Below are 16,452 nucleotides of genomic sequence, written 5' to 3' on the forward strand. Positions count from 1 at the left end.
CCATGTGAAAGACCTTTGAAGGGTAATTAACGCAAGTCTCGTAAGACTCTAAGTAAGATGAAAGCGATCTTTCCAAATCTGCTGGAGTGATTTGTTTATATAACTTCCCACTTCTGCTGAATTCTTCTGAGTCTAATAACTTTTTTTTTTCTAACCGTTTGGCAATTTGTGCTTAGCTACAAAAGCCCTTGTTCAAAAAGAACAGTTTAATAATCTTTTCGCTGAAAATGACTTGAAGGGAGGGTATGGGTTTTGTCTTTTTGCTGTGTTTTTATTAGGGTTATCTTTCTCTGATAAATCATGTAATTATTAACTATTGGGGGGGAAATCTTATTGAACTCCTGGGTTGCAGCTTCTATTGTGGAGTATTGTGCAGAGACTGGGGATTCTTGGAATAAACGGCCAAGAAATAGATTTCAGTTGGTATGAAAGCTGTGCACACACTCACACTCACACCCTTCTGCCTGGGGTTTGAGGCTTCAGGTTGGTGTTCAGTGTTTGTCCAGAGCTGTGCAGACAAGAGCAGAAATGCTCATGTGTTTGTATCAAAAAGCAGGATCATACTTTCTTTAAAAACATAACCAAAGACACTTACGGAATGAGATCAGATACAGCTCTATCTTTAGTGAACCATAGTCTAGCGTCTCTGTGGCATTTTAAGCCTTTGGCTGAGAGTGAATACAGCTTTGTGGTTCCCCTGATTCTGACATGATTTGGTGTTCCCATATATTTGTAGGTTTCTATTTTTTTTTTTTTCATTAGAGCTTGTTTTGCTATAGGGCTGCTTAACACTGTTCTCAAACGGCTTTTGCAAGGTTAAAGGAATGCAGCTTGGTAACAAGTTTGTGTCATTTTAAATATATACCTCCCAGTAAATAAGGAGGAGCCTTGCAATCAATCCCTTTTAGTGTGTTATATGTTTCACCTGACAACTAAACCCTCTATTGATTAACCATTACTTTGTTAGATAATCTCGTGTCATTGAAGCCACCGTAAAAATTAAACTCTTTAAAATGTTTTACCCTAGCAGCAGTGCGAAAATTGAAAACTTGTTCAGAATTACAGCCAGCTTCCACAAAGAGGGTAGTTTCCAACAAACTGGCTTATGTTTGCATGCTTTACATGCCATATAAAAACATATTAAAGCACTCCAACGTAAAGCTATCTGCTTGTGGCATTGAACCAGGCTACCATTTCAGACTGCTTTTCCTTGGTGAAGAAACCTTTTGTTTTGATGAAAGGTGAGGAGAAACTAGAACAGTTTTGGTGCAGATCAAAAGGGTTGAGCTTTAAAGGTGAGCTTGAGAAATTTGCTTTTCTGATGCTTGGTTCTGGTTTTCATTTTCTTGGTTTTCTTCCAGGTTAGTCAGTGTTCCCATAGGCACTGGAGCAAATGAAAGGACGTACTCTTGATATTGCAGTGTAACATGGGACACCATTGAATGTTTCACCTAAAATGTAGGGCTCTGCATTATTATTACTTGATACGATATTAATTCTGCTTTCAGTTAGGTCTATTCACTAGTAACTGTTACTGTACGAACACAAATATGACAATATCAGATGAAATCAAATATCCATGTCCAGTGGTAGGTAACTCGTGTCTCATAGTAGCCAGTAACTGCTGCCCACAGAGAAACATGAGAAGGCAACCATACAGTACTACCTTCACAATATATTCTCCCAGCTTCTTATGACTTGATTTCATGAGCCAGATGCAGCTTCTTTGCAACATTATCAATACGTTTCCATTGAGACCTATTAAGTAGAGTGACATTAACCGTTTTTTCCCCTTAAACTTCTAGGGAGAAAAAGTCTGTCTTCTGCATTTTTGCTTTAAACCTTTTAAAAAGGTACTGTAGAACATGCACATGAATTTTCTTTACCCTTTTTATTCATTCCACAAGGCTTATGATGTGTTCTTCTGTAAGAATATGAAAATAAGAAGTTTGTAACATTGCAAATGTAGTAATGGATGTTGAACTGAAGATCACTATACATTTTATTCTCAAATCTGCATCCTTATTTGAATCAGTTATACGTACTCCTTTTGAGAGTATGTGTAACTAATACTATTGAGAAACAAATTGCTGCTGAAGGACTAAATGGTTGTTTGGTAATCTGGCTCTTATGCAGATCTTTAAGTAATAAAATTACTGTGGAGATGTTGATACTCACAGTAAAAGCATGTTCTTCTCTCCTTCCCGTGGCTGAAAGGTTTGGGAAGGAGGAATTTGAATTGGCACGTTTTCAAAGGGCAGACAGGTACTGATAGTGCGGGAATGCCCAGGTCAGTCAGACCCAGCGCCTGCTCATCCAGTGTCGACCCCAGCACTGTCAGTGGAAGATGCTGTTGAATGAGAGCGACTGGGTCTGGCCTCTCTCTGTGCTTTGTTTCCTCCTTCTGCATCATCTCCTGTTTTTACACTAGGGCTGTCTTGTGGATACCTCTGCTGAGTACTCTGTGGACATGCTGTCCATGGGTTTGTGTAATCCCTTTTTGCACTTGGTGATGTTGTTTCTCTCCACAGTGTCCTGGTACAGCAAGCTCCAGAATTTCACTGCCTGCTGTGTGAAGAAGTGTTTCATTTTATCTGCTTTAAATTTATTTATATACTAGTTCCATCAAGTGTCACTAGTCCCTAGTATCATGGGATTTGATGAACAAGTTATGTTGGAAGTTCAGTTGATGCTGTTCACACTTAGATGTAATGTGTGGATGAAAGTAATAAAAATTAAGCAATACATTGGAATAATTTTTTTGTATATACATTCTGACATGTGCACAACTTTTGAACAGTTGCTTAGTGAGCTTCCTTCCTTCTCAGAAAGTTGTAGGGGTTTTAGATGTAGCATTTAGTATTTCACATTGTGTTTTGATTGCCTGCTCTTTCCCATTTGTAAATGTGAGAGGAAAGCCTGTAGTAAGCCCAGCTTTTAAAGCGCTGGCTTGCTACCCAGGTGTGTGCATACCTGTCTTGGGAGGAGAAAGGCTAACTAGATATGAGTTCAGTTCATGGAGCCACAGGCTTCCTTGTTACTTTCAGTAAATGTTTTTGTGGCTGAGCTTTTCATCTGCAAAGTGGAGTTAGTAGTGGCTTTCTTCAAGAGCTCCTCATAAAATTTACAGTTGTGCAGAAATACTGCTAGTGGAATTTTAGGAAATGCAAATGAAAGAAATCACAGGTTTATGATAAATGGGTTAGATTATACAAATACTGAATAAAGAATCTTATCAACTCTTCATGTTTTTTCACCTTTGGAATCTGCTTGAATTTAACTAACACGATGCTTATAAATTGAAGGTTGCATGGTGTTGTCTGAATGTCAGTGCAAAGCAGATGGTGTCAGCTTTCTGTCCACCAGTTGGGCTGCCACTAAGCCACAATTTATAGTATTTTATGTCATTCTGATCTTTTTCTGAGGAGAAAGTTCTGTGCATACCAGAATGATGGTTTTATGATGTTGGCAAATATTTGCAGGAGACTAAATTGAGTCCATCAGACTTCTGTTTGCTTGTGGCCTAATCCCCGTTTGAATCTGAACCTCCCCTGCTGAAAGATGCGCTCTGTTCATTTGCACAACGCTTTGAAAGGATTCATGTGTTTGATTTTTTCAGTTTCTCCTTCTGGATCCAGAGTCAGAAATTGCTAGCTGGCTGCTAGTCACAGCAGATATCAACATTATGACCTGTAAGGAGATCTGCTGGAGCCAGGATATTCTGCATTCCTGTCTGTCACTGGTTAGAGCTCACTGAGAAATAAAACATGAACTACTAAAGCGATGAAGATAGGGCTTCTGTGCTTCACTTTGTTTCTATTTCATGGTGAACTTTAAAGGAGGTCTGTAAAGAAGTAAGGTGGAAAGGACTGTGATTTCCTGAATTTCCCCAAGAGGTTCTGTACTATGCTGGACCAGTACAGATACAGCTGAGCTAGTATATTGATTTGGTGTGGTGGGCAGTAAAGAGTGTTTAATGAGGATCAGAACTTAGGTAAATAATGTTATAAACCGATTGTGAACACTCAGTTCCCAACAGTTGGTGCTTACTGTCTTACTCCTGAGCTGGAGACTGTTAGGAACACTGGATTTGTGGATGTATTTCCTATTGCTCAGCAAAACCCCCTTTTAATCTCTTTGCATTCTTGCCTCTGATATCCTTTGCAGTATGTTCCTCTGCTGGTTTGTGCATTGCTACTGACTATATATATCTTGTGCAGAGTCAGGCCTATGGCAAGAGGGCAAAAAAGGGAGATCATTTATTGGTGCTGAGGGAATCTGGCTTTGATGACGTAGCTTTGGAGCAGAGGGAGAGGTTTAAGAGCCCTTAGCATGCCAGCGTTGCCTGCAGGTTTTGTAACCTATGGCAGGTTTTGGGTTGAATTAATTTCAAATCAAACAAATAGAAATCCGTAGCAAGCTCTGAAAGAATCTTCGGAGATTGCCAGCAAATATTACAAAGAGAACTGACAGGCAGTTCGTTGCAAATCTTTCTGCGTCCTCCCCTTGAGGCAATCTTAAAAATATCTTGAATGTTAGTACGTTTTACTTAGTGCTCTTGGAAATGTCTTTGTAGCAAGTTTAATTTCATTCTCTTTCAACATGCTTCTTGGGTTTTCCCCATACAACTATTTGAGGTAGCACCATCTTCTCGGTGGTCCATTTACTACTCTTAAAAAAACCAAGTTTGTGCTTACTGTTGGGCTGCCACTTTTGCTTGGGAGCAGTTTTCTGTAAACAGTGACAGGTGCTGGGGTGTTAATCCAATATTGGAGTTCTTAGGTGCTACTATACAACTACTACTAGCAAATGTGAGCTTAATCAAGTAGTAATTAAAAAGGCGTTGAAAGTGTGTGTGTGGATCCTCTGTTAGAAACTCATGAGTTCTTCAGGCATCTTAGTTTAAATAGTCAAATCAACCAAAGTGTCACTTTAAGCACACTTTGTAAGTACAGTTCATATGCTGCCCTTCAAAAAGTGAGAGACTGAGTAATGGGTTCTGTAAAGACTCCAAAGTGTGCAGCCCCAGCTGAGGGTCCCCTGGGCAGGGCAGTGTATGAGTTAAAGAAAAAAAAGGCATTTTACTTTAAAAGAAAAAGCTTTCAAAAATGTTCCAAATACAATAAGTGAGATGTGGTCTGCCTTTGTTTCTTTCTGAGTGTAAACTTCATACTGTCCCCATGTATTTTTACCTGATAAAGACAGGGGACGCTTATTAACGTTTGACTTATGCTATGATAACTAGTGTGTAGAAATTGCCTCGCTGTAGTTGTTCAGGTATACAGCGTTTTGTGAAAGACTGAACAACTGAGATCAGATATTTTTTCCTTTTTCAATGGAAAACAAGAGAAAAAATCTTTCTTTTAATTTGTATCTCAGAACTATAAAATTGTACATCTCTTCTCAGAGGATGTGCATGCCCTGAACATAGGCTTTTGCTGTAAAATAGTTTATTTTGGTTTGAAACATTTACACCTTAGGAAAAAGGAAATGTAGAAGAGTTGTCGTGGGTTCCTGTGCCAAAAATGCGGTGCCTGAAAGAAAATTGTGTTCTTCTATTCATAACCGTTTTAATCTTTCTGCAGACCTACAACAGCTGTGCCAGACTGTGCTTAAACCAGGAAACAGTATGTCTAGGAAGCACTGCTATGAAGACTGAAAATTGTGTGGCCAAAGTAAGTAAGAGAATGGCTTTGGTTTTGAGGTTTTTTTAGCAGATTGTTCTTTGTTAATCAAAGAAAAGTTCTTGTTAAAAATTACAGTTAGGAAAAAAATAAATTAATCGGCAAGTATTTTGGGTAGACTTTTCTGTCCTTCAGTGTAGAGATTTCAGACTTGCTGTTTTTCTCTGTTTGAAATGATTACTTGAGTCCTGAGCTATCTAGGATTGAAGGGTTCGTTCTGCTACACAAGTAATAGGCTTTTCCAGTGGGATGACCTCTGCCTGCCATGTAATTAGCTGTGCCAACTTCAAATGATAAATGTCCAGATACATGCTAAAATACTGCATGAGAGCTCTTTGTGTCATGGTTCCCTTTCCTAGCTACCAGAGGGGAGGTGCAAAAAGAAACACCTTTCATTAAAATACTTTGAATTTAAGGGAAGAGGAGGAGGGAGATACTGCAGTCAGAATGGTAAGAAAATGGATATATTAGCCAATCAGAGAAAAGTCATTCCTGGAGAATTGTAGTAAATGTGATTGGAAAAGATGAGGTGCCATTAGCCACCTTCTTTTCTTAAAATTCAACCTAACCGGAGTAAAACAATATACATGCAGGGCTGTTTGTGAATGAAAACATTTGAACCGTGATGCAGTATGTATAGAAAGGCTGTGTGAAGGATGCGTTTAGCCTTGTGTAAGCTTCGTATTTCCACTGAAAGGAAGTTCAGAATGGGCATGCAGGACAGATCAGTGTGTGCAGCCATCTGTTACTGAAACCAGCTGGCATTTTGTTGCTCTTCTCTCACCACAAACCTGACCACTCAAAAGCCTGTTTTCTCTTTCAGTTATTTATTCCTTGATCTATCTTGAAGTTTTTTGGTTTTTTTTGTGGGTGTTTGTTCTGTTTGTTTTCATACTTTGAATGGTTGTTAAAGGTGCCTTGTCCCTTCGGGGGCCACTTTTGTATTGACTTTTAAGATAATTTTCCAGCTAAATCTTTGCTGGGATTTTGCTGGTGAAATTTGGATGTCCCATTACTTTTGATTCCTGTCAGGGAATTGGCCATCATAAAAGTTTTGTCATGGTGCTTGCAAGTGGCTTAGCTGTCATAAACTGTGCTTGACGTGCCAGGTTACTTTCTGCTGGAGAAGCACTTCTGAGAGAAGCTACTAATCTTGGTACGAAGTGCTAGTATTTAATAGCAACACCTCCATTCTTAACTTAGATGACTGGTTATTGCGCACTGCTTCCTAAGGTGCTTTATGAAACAAAGTAGGTGAAGCTCTTTAGGGAAGGCACCAGAGCAGGTCTGACTTAATGATATCGTCGTACAGCATTATTCCGATGCCATGAAGCAGCTCGCAGCAAGCTAACTAGAATAAACCCATTCAACCCCATCTGCTTTTTAGCATCTTGTTTGACCTGATCGTCTTACTAAGGAGCAAGGATGTGCAAGAACTACGGCTAATTTAAGTGATGCCTCTCTTAAATGACATACCTTTTAACATCCTAATGTCTTAAATGGTAAGGTCTCCTAAAATTATGTTTTCAGTGGGTTTGTGGTAAAAGGTGTCAGTAGGCCTGAAGACAGGAACAGCAAGTCTTGTTTCATGTTGTTGAGGATGAATTTGAACCATCACCCTGGAGATAAATCATACGGTTTTTTAAGTATTGTGTCTCTATATGCTGTAAGACAATATATATGCATGCTCTAAGACAATTTGCCATCGCAAATATATATATGAAAAAACGTGTATACATGCATATATGTACACACACATACATGTATATTTTTGTGTGTGTGTATGAAAACATAAGGACTTTTCTGGCAGTATAATTCCTCTAGTGCTAGCTTGCCTGGCTGTTGTACTCCTTTCTTTTGCCTTCCTAGCTATAAACCAAAATGAGATCAGTTCTAAGAAAGCTTGTCTTTCAAATTCCAGAAGTGTTGAAGCATTTATAAATCCAGTTAGCTAAATGCAGATGGCTCAGTGATGGCATAGGCGAATGGCACAACTGTTAAATGTTCCCTAGGTGAAGGGCTTAAATGGGATTTAAGGAGTTCAGAGGCCTTCTCCTAGTCTTGTACATATGGCGAGTTTTATCCTCCATGATTGATGTGTCTTACAGCCTTGGACTTTAAAATGTTTTGTCAAGAGGGTGAGTACTGGAAAGTATAGCTGTGGGTTTCTTCATCTGCAGCACTTTTCCAAAAGTGTTGTAGGGTTTTCAATATTTTGTATTTATATTTTTTATTTTAAACTGGCAGTGAAAGATAAAATGGATTGCTTTGGAGATCGTGATTTACCTTTTATGATTCTGCAGTGCAGTATCAGCTCTGACTGGGAACCACAGTCAGCATTATCACATACTTGTCAGACATGTCAGTCAGTCTGCAAGAGAAGCATCTTTCTCTTTTTCTGAAAACAGAATTTCTGGTTCTGCACCTACTTGCAAAAAAGAAAATTGTGCTCTGTTAAGACTGTATTAATGCCATTTACTGATTGTGTGCCTGATGTTTCTAAAGATTCTTCACAAAATGACATGCAGTTTCCTTTGAGGCAGTGTACATCTTTTTTCAGACTGAAGCACTGTCCATCCATCAAACTCTCTTGTGAACAAGTGCTTCTGTACGGGACATCCAGGTGTAAATTACCAACCTAACAACTGGCATTCTTTCTAAAATAGAGGGAAAAGAAGTTTATAATAAACAGATAAGCATTTTTAAGTACAGAAAGTAGCATGGGGCCACTGTCTTTTTGACCACTCAAGGAAGTCTGTGGTTTTTAGGAAACCTTGTCTGCCAGGTTTTCTATACAGTGTCACATTGCCGGTACAGTCAGGTGCTCAGTGGCTTTTGCAAACCAATGGATTATCTAGTTTTATTCAGACATTTAAAAATAAAAGTAGAATATTGTGCTCTGTTTAATCTTTGCATATTGTTCTTGGGCTGGCTTTTCTGATATTTGTCCTCTGAAACTCCATTGGTGGGACTTGGGCACATTTAGGCGGAAGCAAGTAAGAGCAGTAGAAATTATTTCAATGGGGTGTGCATGTTTTGACTGAAGAGGTGGGATCTTAAATATTATATGTTGTCATGCAAAGGTGTCACCTCTGTGATCTTGTATCATCAGTACTCTTCTGTCCTCAGAATTTTTTCCTGTAATCTCTTGGCATCTTTTTGCCAGTTGTCTTTGAGTGACCAACAAGTCTGATGTATATTTAACCTGATGTATTTTAAAAGGAAATGCAGTCTCTAACTGTGTTTTTAGATGTGTGCATACACACACACATACATATAAACTCCTCCTGTTTGTCTCTTCAGAAACCAAAAAATGTCCGCAAGGGGACTTCTTTTTATGATAATACTGGTGTGCAACCACAAAGTGGACAACTTTCTCAGGAATTGGTGCTAGGTGCTTAAATAAAGTAGAAATATAGCATGAACCTGAGCTCCAAGGACAGGGTGTTTGGTTTTAATGAGGCTTATTGAAATCTGGCCAAATGAGCATCTGTTCCTATTGTTTGTTCCATATTTTGTAAGCCAGTATCTTCAGGCCAGATAATGGTGTTGGTGTGTGCTTCATCCTCAATTAGAGAGGGGCACAGTTAAAAATCCCCTGGCATCTGGTATGTCACTAGGATTCTTGTGATGCTCCTGGGTGTGCAAACAAGTTTCTATTCTGTTCTGCACCCGGGACCACTTACTTTCTGTGGTGACCTTCACACTTTCTATTTCCGGTGCTGTCAGGGATGCTCTGGTGTGTCTCCAGTCTCCTTGGCTGAGCCTTCACTTGGGTGGATTATATATGTTTCTGTTTTCAAACGGAGGTCTTACCTTTTCACACTTTCATAATGTGGGCTGTATTAGGGTTTGAGTTTTACTGTTCATTAGATTGTTTTGGAGTACATTAGGTTTTGCATTTCCCTGGATCATGGAAATACTCTGATTCAAAGTGCTCTTTTCTTTCCCAGCAAGAGGCTGGTGTACAGTTGATCTCATAGAGTTCTACAGTCACTACACATTTCCTGCATTCATTAGATAGGTCTTTACTGTTTGTCAACTCCTGCAGTCAGTTCCAGTTTGTCTGTATCTGCTATATAAAGAAGTGTTCTCAGGTTCATTTCGCACATCAGATTTTTTCCTACATGTGCCAGAGATAGGCACCCTATGGAATACCTGCCAGAGACAGCACACAGACACCTTCTAAATGTCATACAGCATCCACAGGTTTCTACTTAGTTCTGAACTCAGCAGCAGCTGCAAGTGTTTTTCTGTGTCTATCTAAATGAAATTGGAGGAAGAAAAATGGTTATGCACACCACCCTTGAAAAATTAACTTCTGTTTCAGACCACACCTTGCTACACACATGTGATAACTGGTCCTGCTTGTTAAGGACCCAGCAAACCAAGGGACTTCTCAGGGTCTTTTAAGCATGTTGTGTTTTCTAGTGAATCATGGATTCTGTTCATCATACTTCTAGATGTGCATGCTGCAGTGGTTACAGTATTGAACTAGGAATCCAGAGGGGTTTATACCCCTTATTTTTAGCACTGTGATTTTATTCTGTGTGGTCACGATGGCTTTTCTTGCTTCTCTTCAAAACTGGAACTGAATTAAAATACTCTTCCTGCAGAAATGTAGTGAAATTTAACTGGATGATGCTTTTCTGACCCTTGGATGAAAAGTCCTGCTTAAGCATGTAGTGATGTTCTGCCTGCTTGGCAGGCTGTTTGTAGTGTACAGGGGGACAGAGCTATGTTCTGCTCCATTCTGGAAACACAGAGCAGGGCTCAGCACTTCAAGTATGCTATGTGAAATTTTCTTTCAAAGATGCCTAGTATTGTTTCGCTATAGCTACACATTTTACATTCAAGGATGATTCAGCTAAAGCAAGGAGTAGTGGAGGTAGCTGGTAATTGAAATCTACCTTTCTTTGTCAGTTCTTTCTGCACTGCTACTTCCGAATTTTTAGAGTAAAAAAAAATCTGCACAATAATAACATTGAGCTCAGAATTTTTATATGAATTCAAAGGAGAAACCACAAGTACTCTTTAATGAACAAAACATTTAGGGTTCCAGGCTGGATATTCCAGTTTGGCAGTAGGACAAATTGATCTGAAGAGTGTCCCTTTTGTACTCTTAAGTCCCTTTATGTCACAGATTGATGGCTTCTCTTTCCTGAGAATGTCCCTGTATTTACTTTGCATGAACAACACAACCAACTCAGATTTCTGCTGTGATATACCACTGAGATGGTATATCTTCAGATAATGCATAGTTTTCCAGTGCTTTTGAAGCCTTTCCAGTCCTTGAGATTGAAATTAGAGCAATTTAATCATGAACAAATAGTATTTGACTAGCTACATTCAATTTCCTGATGTTCCTTCCACTGTTTTAATGGGGAAGTATTTTCCTCCATACCTTAATTTTTAGTATTACGCTTCTGTGTAATGATGCAGAGAGGCTGTCAGTGGATATGCTTCCAGCTCCAAACCTCTCAATAGAAGTGTCCCCTTTTGTGGCTTGGATATATATACACCTTTCTCTGGGACGACAGTTTTTGAGGCTGTTGCAAACTGGAATAAATGCTGCCTCAGCTACTGGCTAATAGAGATTTAAGCATGTCATTTCACCCTTCTGTTGTGGATATTCTCTGTGTAAAAAGAGGCTTGTGTTAATGGTGGATGTTGCAGGGACATTGCTGGGATTACTTAATGTTCAAAAGGTGCTTTGAAACTGTGAATTCTCAGTATTTAGACAGCACAGGTAAAAAACAGCATCAGAAGTATATCTAAAAGCTTTGACCTAATGATGATATTCCTTTCTTAGTAATATGCCTACTTTTATCTTAATTGCAAGTTTCTCATTTTATATATATATAATATATATAATTTTTTTTTAGGTCAAGACAACCTTTATGCTTTAGCTTCCCTTCGGTCTAATAACCTCTTCACAAATGACTGAGAAAGAAATGTGATATTCCTGCTCCCCCCACCCCACCCCACCATACACGTTCTCCAGATTTTGATAGACTTGTTTTATTTATTTCCAAAATTATATCCGCAGGAAACAAGCTGTTTAAATTCAGATTATGCTGAAGCAAAATGGTCCTGGTATGAGAAGCAACGTGCTGTTTTATGAGCGCAGAGTCCCTTTTCTCATAACTGATTGATAGTAAATATTTTCCTGAAGAATTATTGCCAACCATGAACAGTGCAACTGTTTCACTTTTTTTTCCTTGCTACTTGCTGTACCAGCCATTGTCTGTAATTAAGATCTACAATTCACAATGCAGACGTTTGCACTTCCTCTGGGTCTGAGCTATTTATAAGGCATTTCAGCTGTTCAGAGTTTCTTTTGAGTGTTAAACTACATGTAAGCAGGCTTCTTTAGTCTTCAGTTAAGCAAACACTGTGGAGTGGTTGTCTCATCTGCTTCTCTTACCACCCAAAAATACTTTGCATGTCAATGAAGCCACAAAATATAAAAGAATGAGACTTGGGCTTTTTTAAGTGCAAAAGAGACTTTGAAGAATTAGTAATATTAACTGCTTTATAGCTGAGGGTTTTTAAGTGTGTTCTGGAGATCAATTCTCAAAGTTCTGCAGTAAGGATGGTCAGTCAGGTGATAACGCAAATGTGAAGAATAATTTCCAGAGTTCAGTGAACTCGATGGAGATGTTTCTACTTTTTGAAGCCCTGGGTTCAGAATCTTGAGAAAGCAAAATTCCGTTACCTGTGAAGTTGATTTCGGTAAATACTGGAAAGGCTCTTAGAAGATCCTCCTCAGGTTTGACTGGTTTTAAGGGAAAACTTTTTCGTGGTGATGACAGTCAACTGGAACAGGTTGCTTGTGGAGGTTCTGCAGCCTCTGCCCTTGGAGGTTTTCCAGACCAGGTTAGATGAAGCCCTGAGCTACCTGGTCTGACCGCCTAATGCACCCTGCTTTGAGCAGGAGATTGAGCTGGAGAACTCCTGAGGTCCCTCCTAAACTGAACAGCCTGGGCTTCCCTCAGTATACAGGCAGTGAAGAGGTAATAGAAATCTTTTAAAATTTAGAATTTGACCTGGTGTCCTTAATCAAAATTCCCCTGTGCCTGTATTCTGTGTGGTGTCACACACACGCACGTTCTGTGTAGTTCCACCCCAAGTGTTTGCTGGTTTGGTGTAAAGGATTAGAGCCTTGAGGTCTTTGTTCAGGTCCTGGCACATTGAGCTTTTAAGGAGTGTTCACCAGGGTAAGAGTTATGAAACAAACTGGATTTGCACTTACAAAGTATTTTGGGATCTTTTGTCCTGAAAATGTGAAACAGTTTAGAATCCCAGTCATCGGTGGCTTTAGTGGTAAATGGTGGCAAACATGAAGAGAAGCATCGCTTCTTAAATAGCCATCTGCAGTGGCGGCACCCTTAGATGGTACAGAATGCAAATACCATTAACATGACATTATGTTTCCAGTATTTTTGAAATGCAAGAATTGAAGAAGTTGTTTGAAAAATATGTCCCAATTCTTGTCTAAGGGTTGTGGTGTGAAACGCTGGAGTGATCATTTCATAGTGTAGCCCACTGCAGGGATGTTGTGAGCGTGGCCGAGTATCACATTTCGGAAGGCAGAGCTGAGTTCTGAGTTCAGCCTAGCCAGAGAGCTGCTAAAAATGAGCCCTTTTTTGTAGACCAGGGGGAGTTAACATGGGGTAGGCTCCAGTGTCTTTGCTGTTAGGAGCAGACAGGGGAGGGGAAATAGTGTGGAGCGAGTTCATCATCAGGCATGTACTGCAGCATTGCCCACTGATGCATGCCGGATCACCCGCACGCAGAGATCACATGGCTCCTCCAAAAGTCAAACGATCAATTCGCCTCGTTTTGGCTCTGTACTTAATGCACAAACAGTGCGATCTGCAGGGCTGTAATTGCATTGTTAGGGCCAAGGAACAAGCCTGTGCCTTTTCAGCAGACAGCTGGCAGGGAAAGAGGCATGTTGTTAGGAAAGAGAGAGGCAAGGCAAATAAAATTACTGCTAACGCTCAGAGATCGGCAGGAGTCCTACTTGCCTAATCTTACCGGTGGGAGCAAGCGGCTGTTGTAATCCAATTATAGCAGCATAAGCAATTTGTTAGACACTCCGCATAATGTAACAATTTCCCAATAAACTCTGACTTGTAATAACGTCAGCAAGAGCCCACATAAATCTGCCCGAATGGTGGGGGCTGGAGTGTTCGGCTGGGGGCTTGTAATTTGTGCCATCAGCACGTTTTGTGGAGTGTGGTGTGGTGCAGTCTTTCAGTGCAGGAATTTTAAGGAGAAAAGCGTGGCACGCCCCTCCAAGAGAAAACCATTAGCAAGGGTCAAAGGAGATACCAAACAAAGCTGGGAGGTGGCTTTTTTTAGGAGGGAGGAAAAAATCAACCCCTAAACGCAAGGCTTCAACTGATGAGGATTTAAAAATATTAAAAAGCAGTAATGAAAATTGTAGTGTTTTAAATTACAGCAGAGGGAGGAGGGGGAACTAGAATTACATCTGTTTTGGAGGGGGAGGGAGGAGAACACCCTTCCTCATATTTAAGCCGTTTAAATATTAAAAAAGAAGCTCAAGTATTGAAAGGGATGCACCGTGCTTACAAGACAGAGAAACCACAGATCCTGTCCCAAGCAATTCATAATCTACAAAGGGAAAAATTAAACCTTTTCTGGTATCCAGTTACTCTCCCGTTGTCTTTCTTGCAGCTCCTAGCTGGCTTCATGCATATTGGCACAGCATCTTGATGATGTGTCTGAGAGATAAAACATAGGTCTAGAACCATTCACTTTGAGCGTACCCCAGTGAATTTAACTTTTTTGGCACAATGATGAATGTCCCCTCTGGTTCATGCAGATCTACACAAAGAACTAATCTAATTTAGATATTATTTAAAAGTAAAATCAGTCTGCTGCGCTCTGCCTGTCACTCTTAGAGCACATTGTGAGTTACAGCATTGTAGCCACCAGTTTAAGGTTTATGTTTAGCAAGATTTAAGGTATCATATTTCTGTTAATCCCTCTATTTAGCATTTCCCTTTGCTAAGATGCAGATAGGCAGCAGGCAAAATCACGTAGGTCCCTTTATATACACAGCACAGAGGCTGTCAGAAGTCCAGGATTTTCAATGTAGTTCTTACCTCTACTGCGGTGTAAAAATGCCTGACTTCATACCACTAACAATACTATATTCATGTCTTAGCTGTGGGCTGCTGTGAGGCTCTGGTGTGGATTGACATTTCTGCTCTGAATCATTCCCAAGTTGTGGCAGCACAACGCCTTTTCACAGGGGAGAAAATAGTTCCCAGCTGTACAAAACAGTTTCCCTTATCATTTGGAGTCATTTGGAACTGCTGCTTTCAGTCCCGGTGTTTTGATGCCTGGCTACACAGGCTCCTTTGCTTAGGGGGGAAAAAAAACCCACCCAAAAACCAAACCACTAAAAAACCCACCAAACCCCAAACTGAAGTGTTGACCTTGTACATGCACAGCTCACACAATTATGCCTGTACCATGTTTGCCGTTATGATAGTACTATATTTTGTGTGATTCTGGAGTGGTTTTACATATTCATCTGTCATATTAACAGCGAGATGATTTTTATTAAAGTGTAAAACAGTACCTGGGATGTTCAGGCTGGCTGCCGTGCAGATAATGTTGCATATTTTGCCCTTCTTTATGTGGAAGTCAAGCTTCCATTGTTCTTAATCTTTGTTGTCTGCCAGCGTATCAAGGTAACAGCCTGAGATCGTGTGTGTTTCCAAAAGTATCCTGATAAGTATTTTCTTTCAACATAAATACACCTTAAAAAGTGTGTTTAAAGAGGGCAGGTATTATCTTAGTTTACCGAAGCTGCATCAATAAATTGCAGTGCTTCCAATAAAGCCACTCAGTGTCTGGGTTTAACTAATGGCTGATTTTCACGGCTTTGACAGTGAGCTGTGTGCGTTATTTTCTCCTGATATTGTAAAAATAATGAGAGCAAATTAGAACAATCAGTTTACCCAGATAGCTGCTGATTGGAGGTGATGGGCAATATGGCAGCGGGTAATCCATCTTCGGGCTCCTGTCACATTAACTTCAGCAGTGTGGAAAAGATCAGGCGGAGCGAGCGGGAATCCTGCCCAATCAGAAAGCTGAAATTAATGAGAAGAGCATTGTTCTGTGATCAACCTTTTAATTAGCAAGAGTGGAGATGGAGGGAGTGATGAAGCTGGCAGCACAGCTGCACAATGCTGGGCATGTTTTCGGTGAGGGGGAGGAAAAACATGGGTTTTAAATTACCCCTTCTGTGCTCCCTGTACACCGGCAGTGTGTCTTCATTCTAAACCCCTTAAAAGATCTTAATAAACAGCCACATCCAGGTTAATATTGCAAACATGGCTGTTACTAATGAGTAGTTTCAAAGTAGGTCCTTTCGGGGGTCATTTAGGAAAATGTTGATCACTGTTTACAAAAAAAGAGAGAGAGAGAGAGACTTGGTTTGATGTTAGATTTAAAGTTTCACTGCATGAAGGAAAGGAGAGGAGGGAGACAGATAAAATTAGAGTAAGGGACTGCCTGTTTTATTACTCCCCTCCTTATTTAGTATATGTTTGAAATAAGATTCCTCAGCATGTATTTGAAATGAGACTCCTCAGTTAAAAATACCATGCATGCCATGTGGCTTTCAGCAGCAAAAAGAGAGATCAAATACTGCAGTGATTTCCTAATGCTCCTTTTTGTTGGTTGTTTTTTTGTTGTTGTTGTTCATTTTTTTTGCGGTAGTATT

The 16,452-nt window shown here is 39.9% G+C and overlaps 1 protein-coding gene across 7 annotated transcripts in view; it reads left to right on the plus strand.

Annotated features, from left to right (window-relative positions):
* The window catches only part of BTRC (beta-transducin repeat containing E3 ubiquitin protein ligase), a 119,826-nt gene that overhangs the window by 55,335 nt on the left and 48,039 nt on the right, over positions 1-16,452 (plus strand). For 5 of the 7 annotated variants that reach the window (XM_056351537.1, XM_056351540.1, XM_056351538.1 and 2 more), the window contains one exon: positions 5,586-5,675. The exons of the other annotated variants lie outside the window; for them this stretch is intronic. In XM_056351537.1, coding sequence (XP_056207512.1) covers positions 5,586-5,675 — 90 coding nt within the window. The remainder of the gene's footprint in view (positions 1-5,585; positions 5,676-16,452) is intronic. 7 annotated transcript variants of the gene reach the window in all.

This window comes from Falco biarmicus, chromosome 9 (assembly GCF_023638135.1).
Source record: "Falco biarmicus isolate bFalBia1 chromosome 9, bFalBia1.pri, whole genome shotgun sequence".
Taxonomy (NCBI): domain Eukaryota; kingdom Metazoa; phylum Chordata; class Aves; order Falconiformes; family Falconidae; genus Falco; species Falco biarmicus.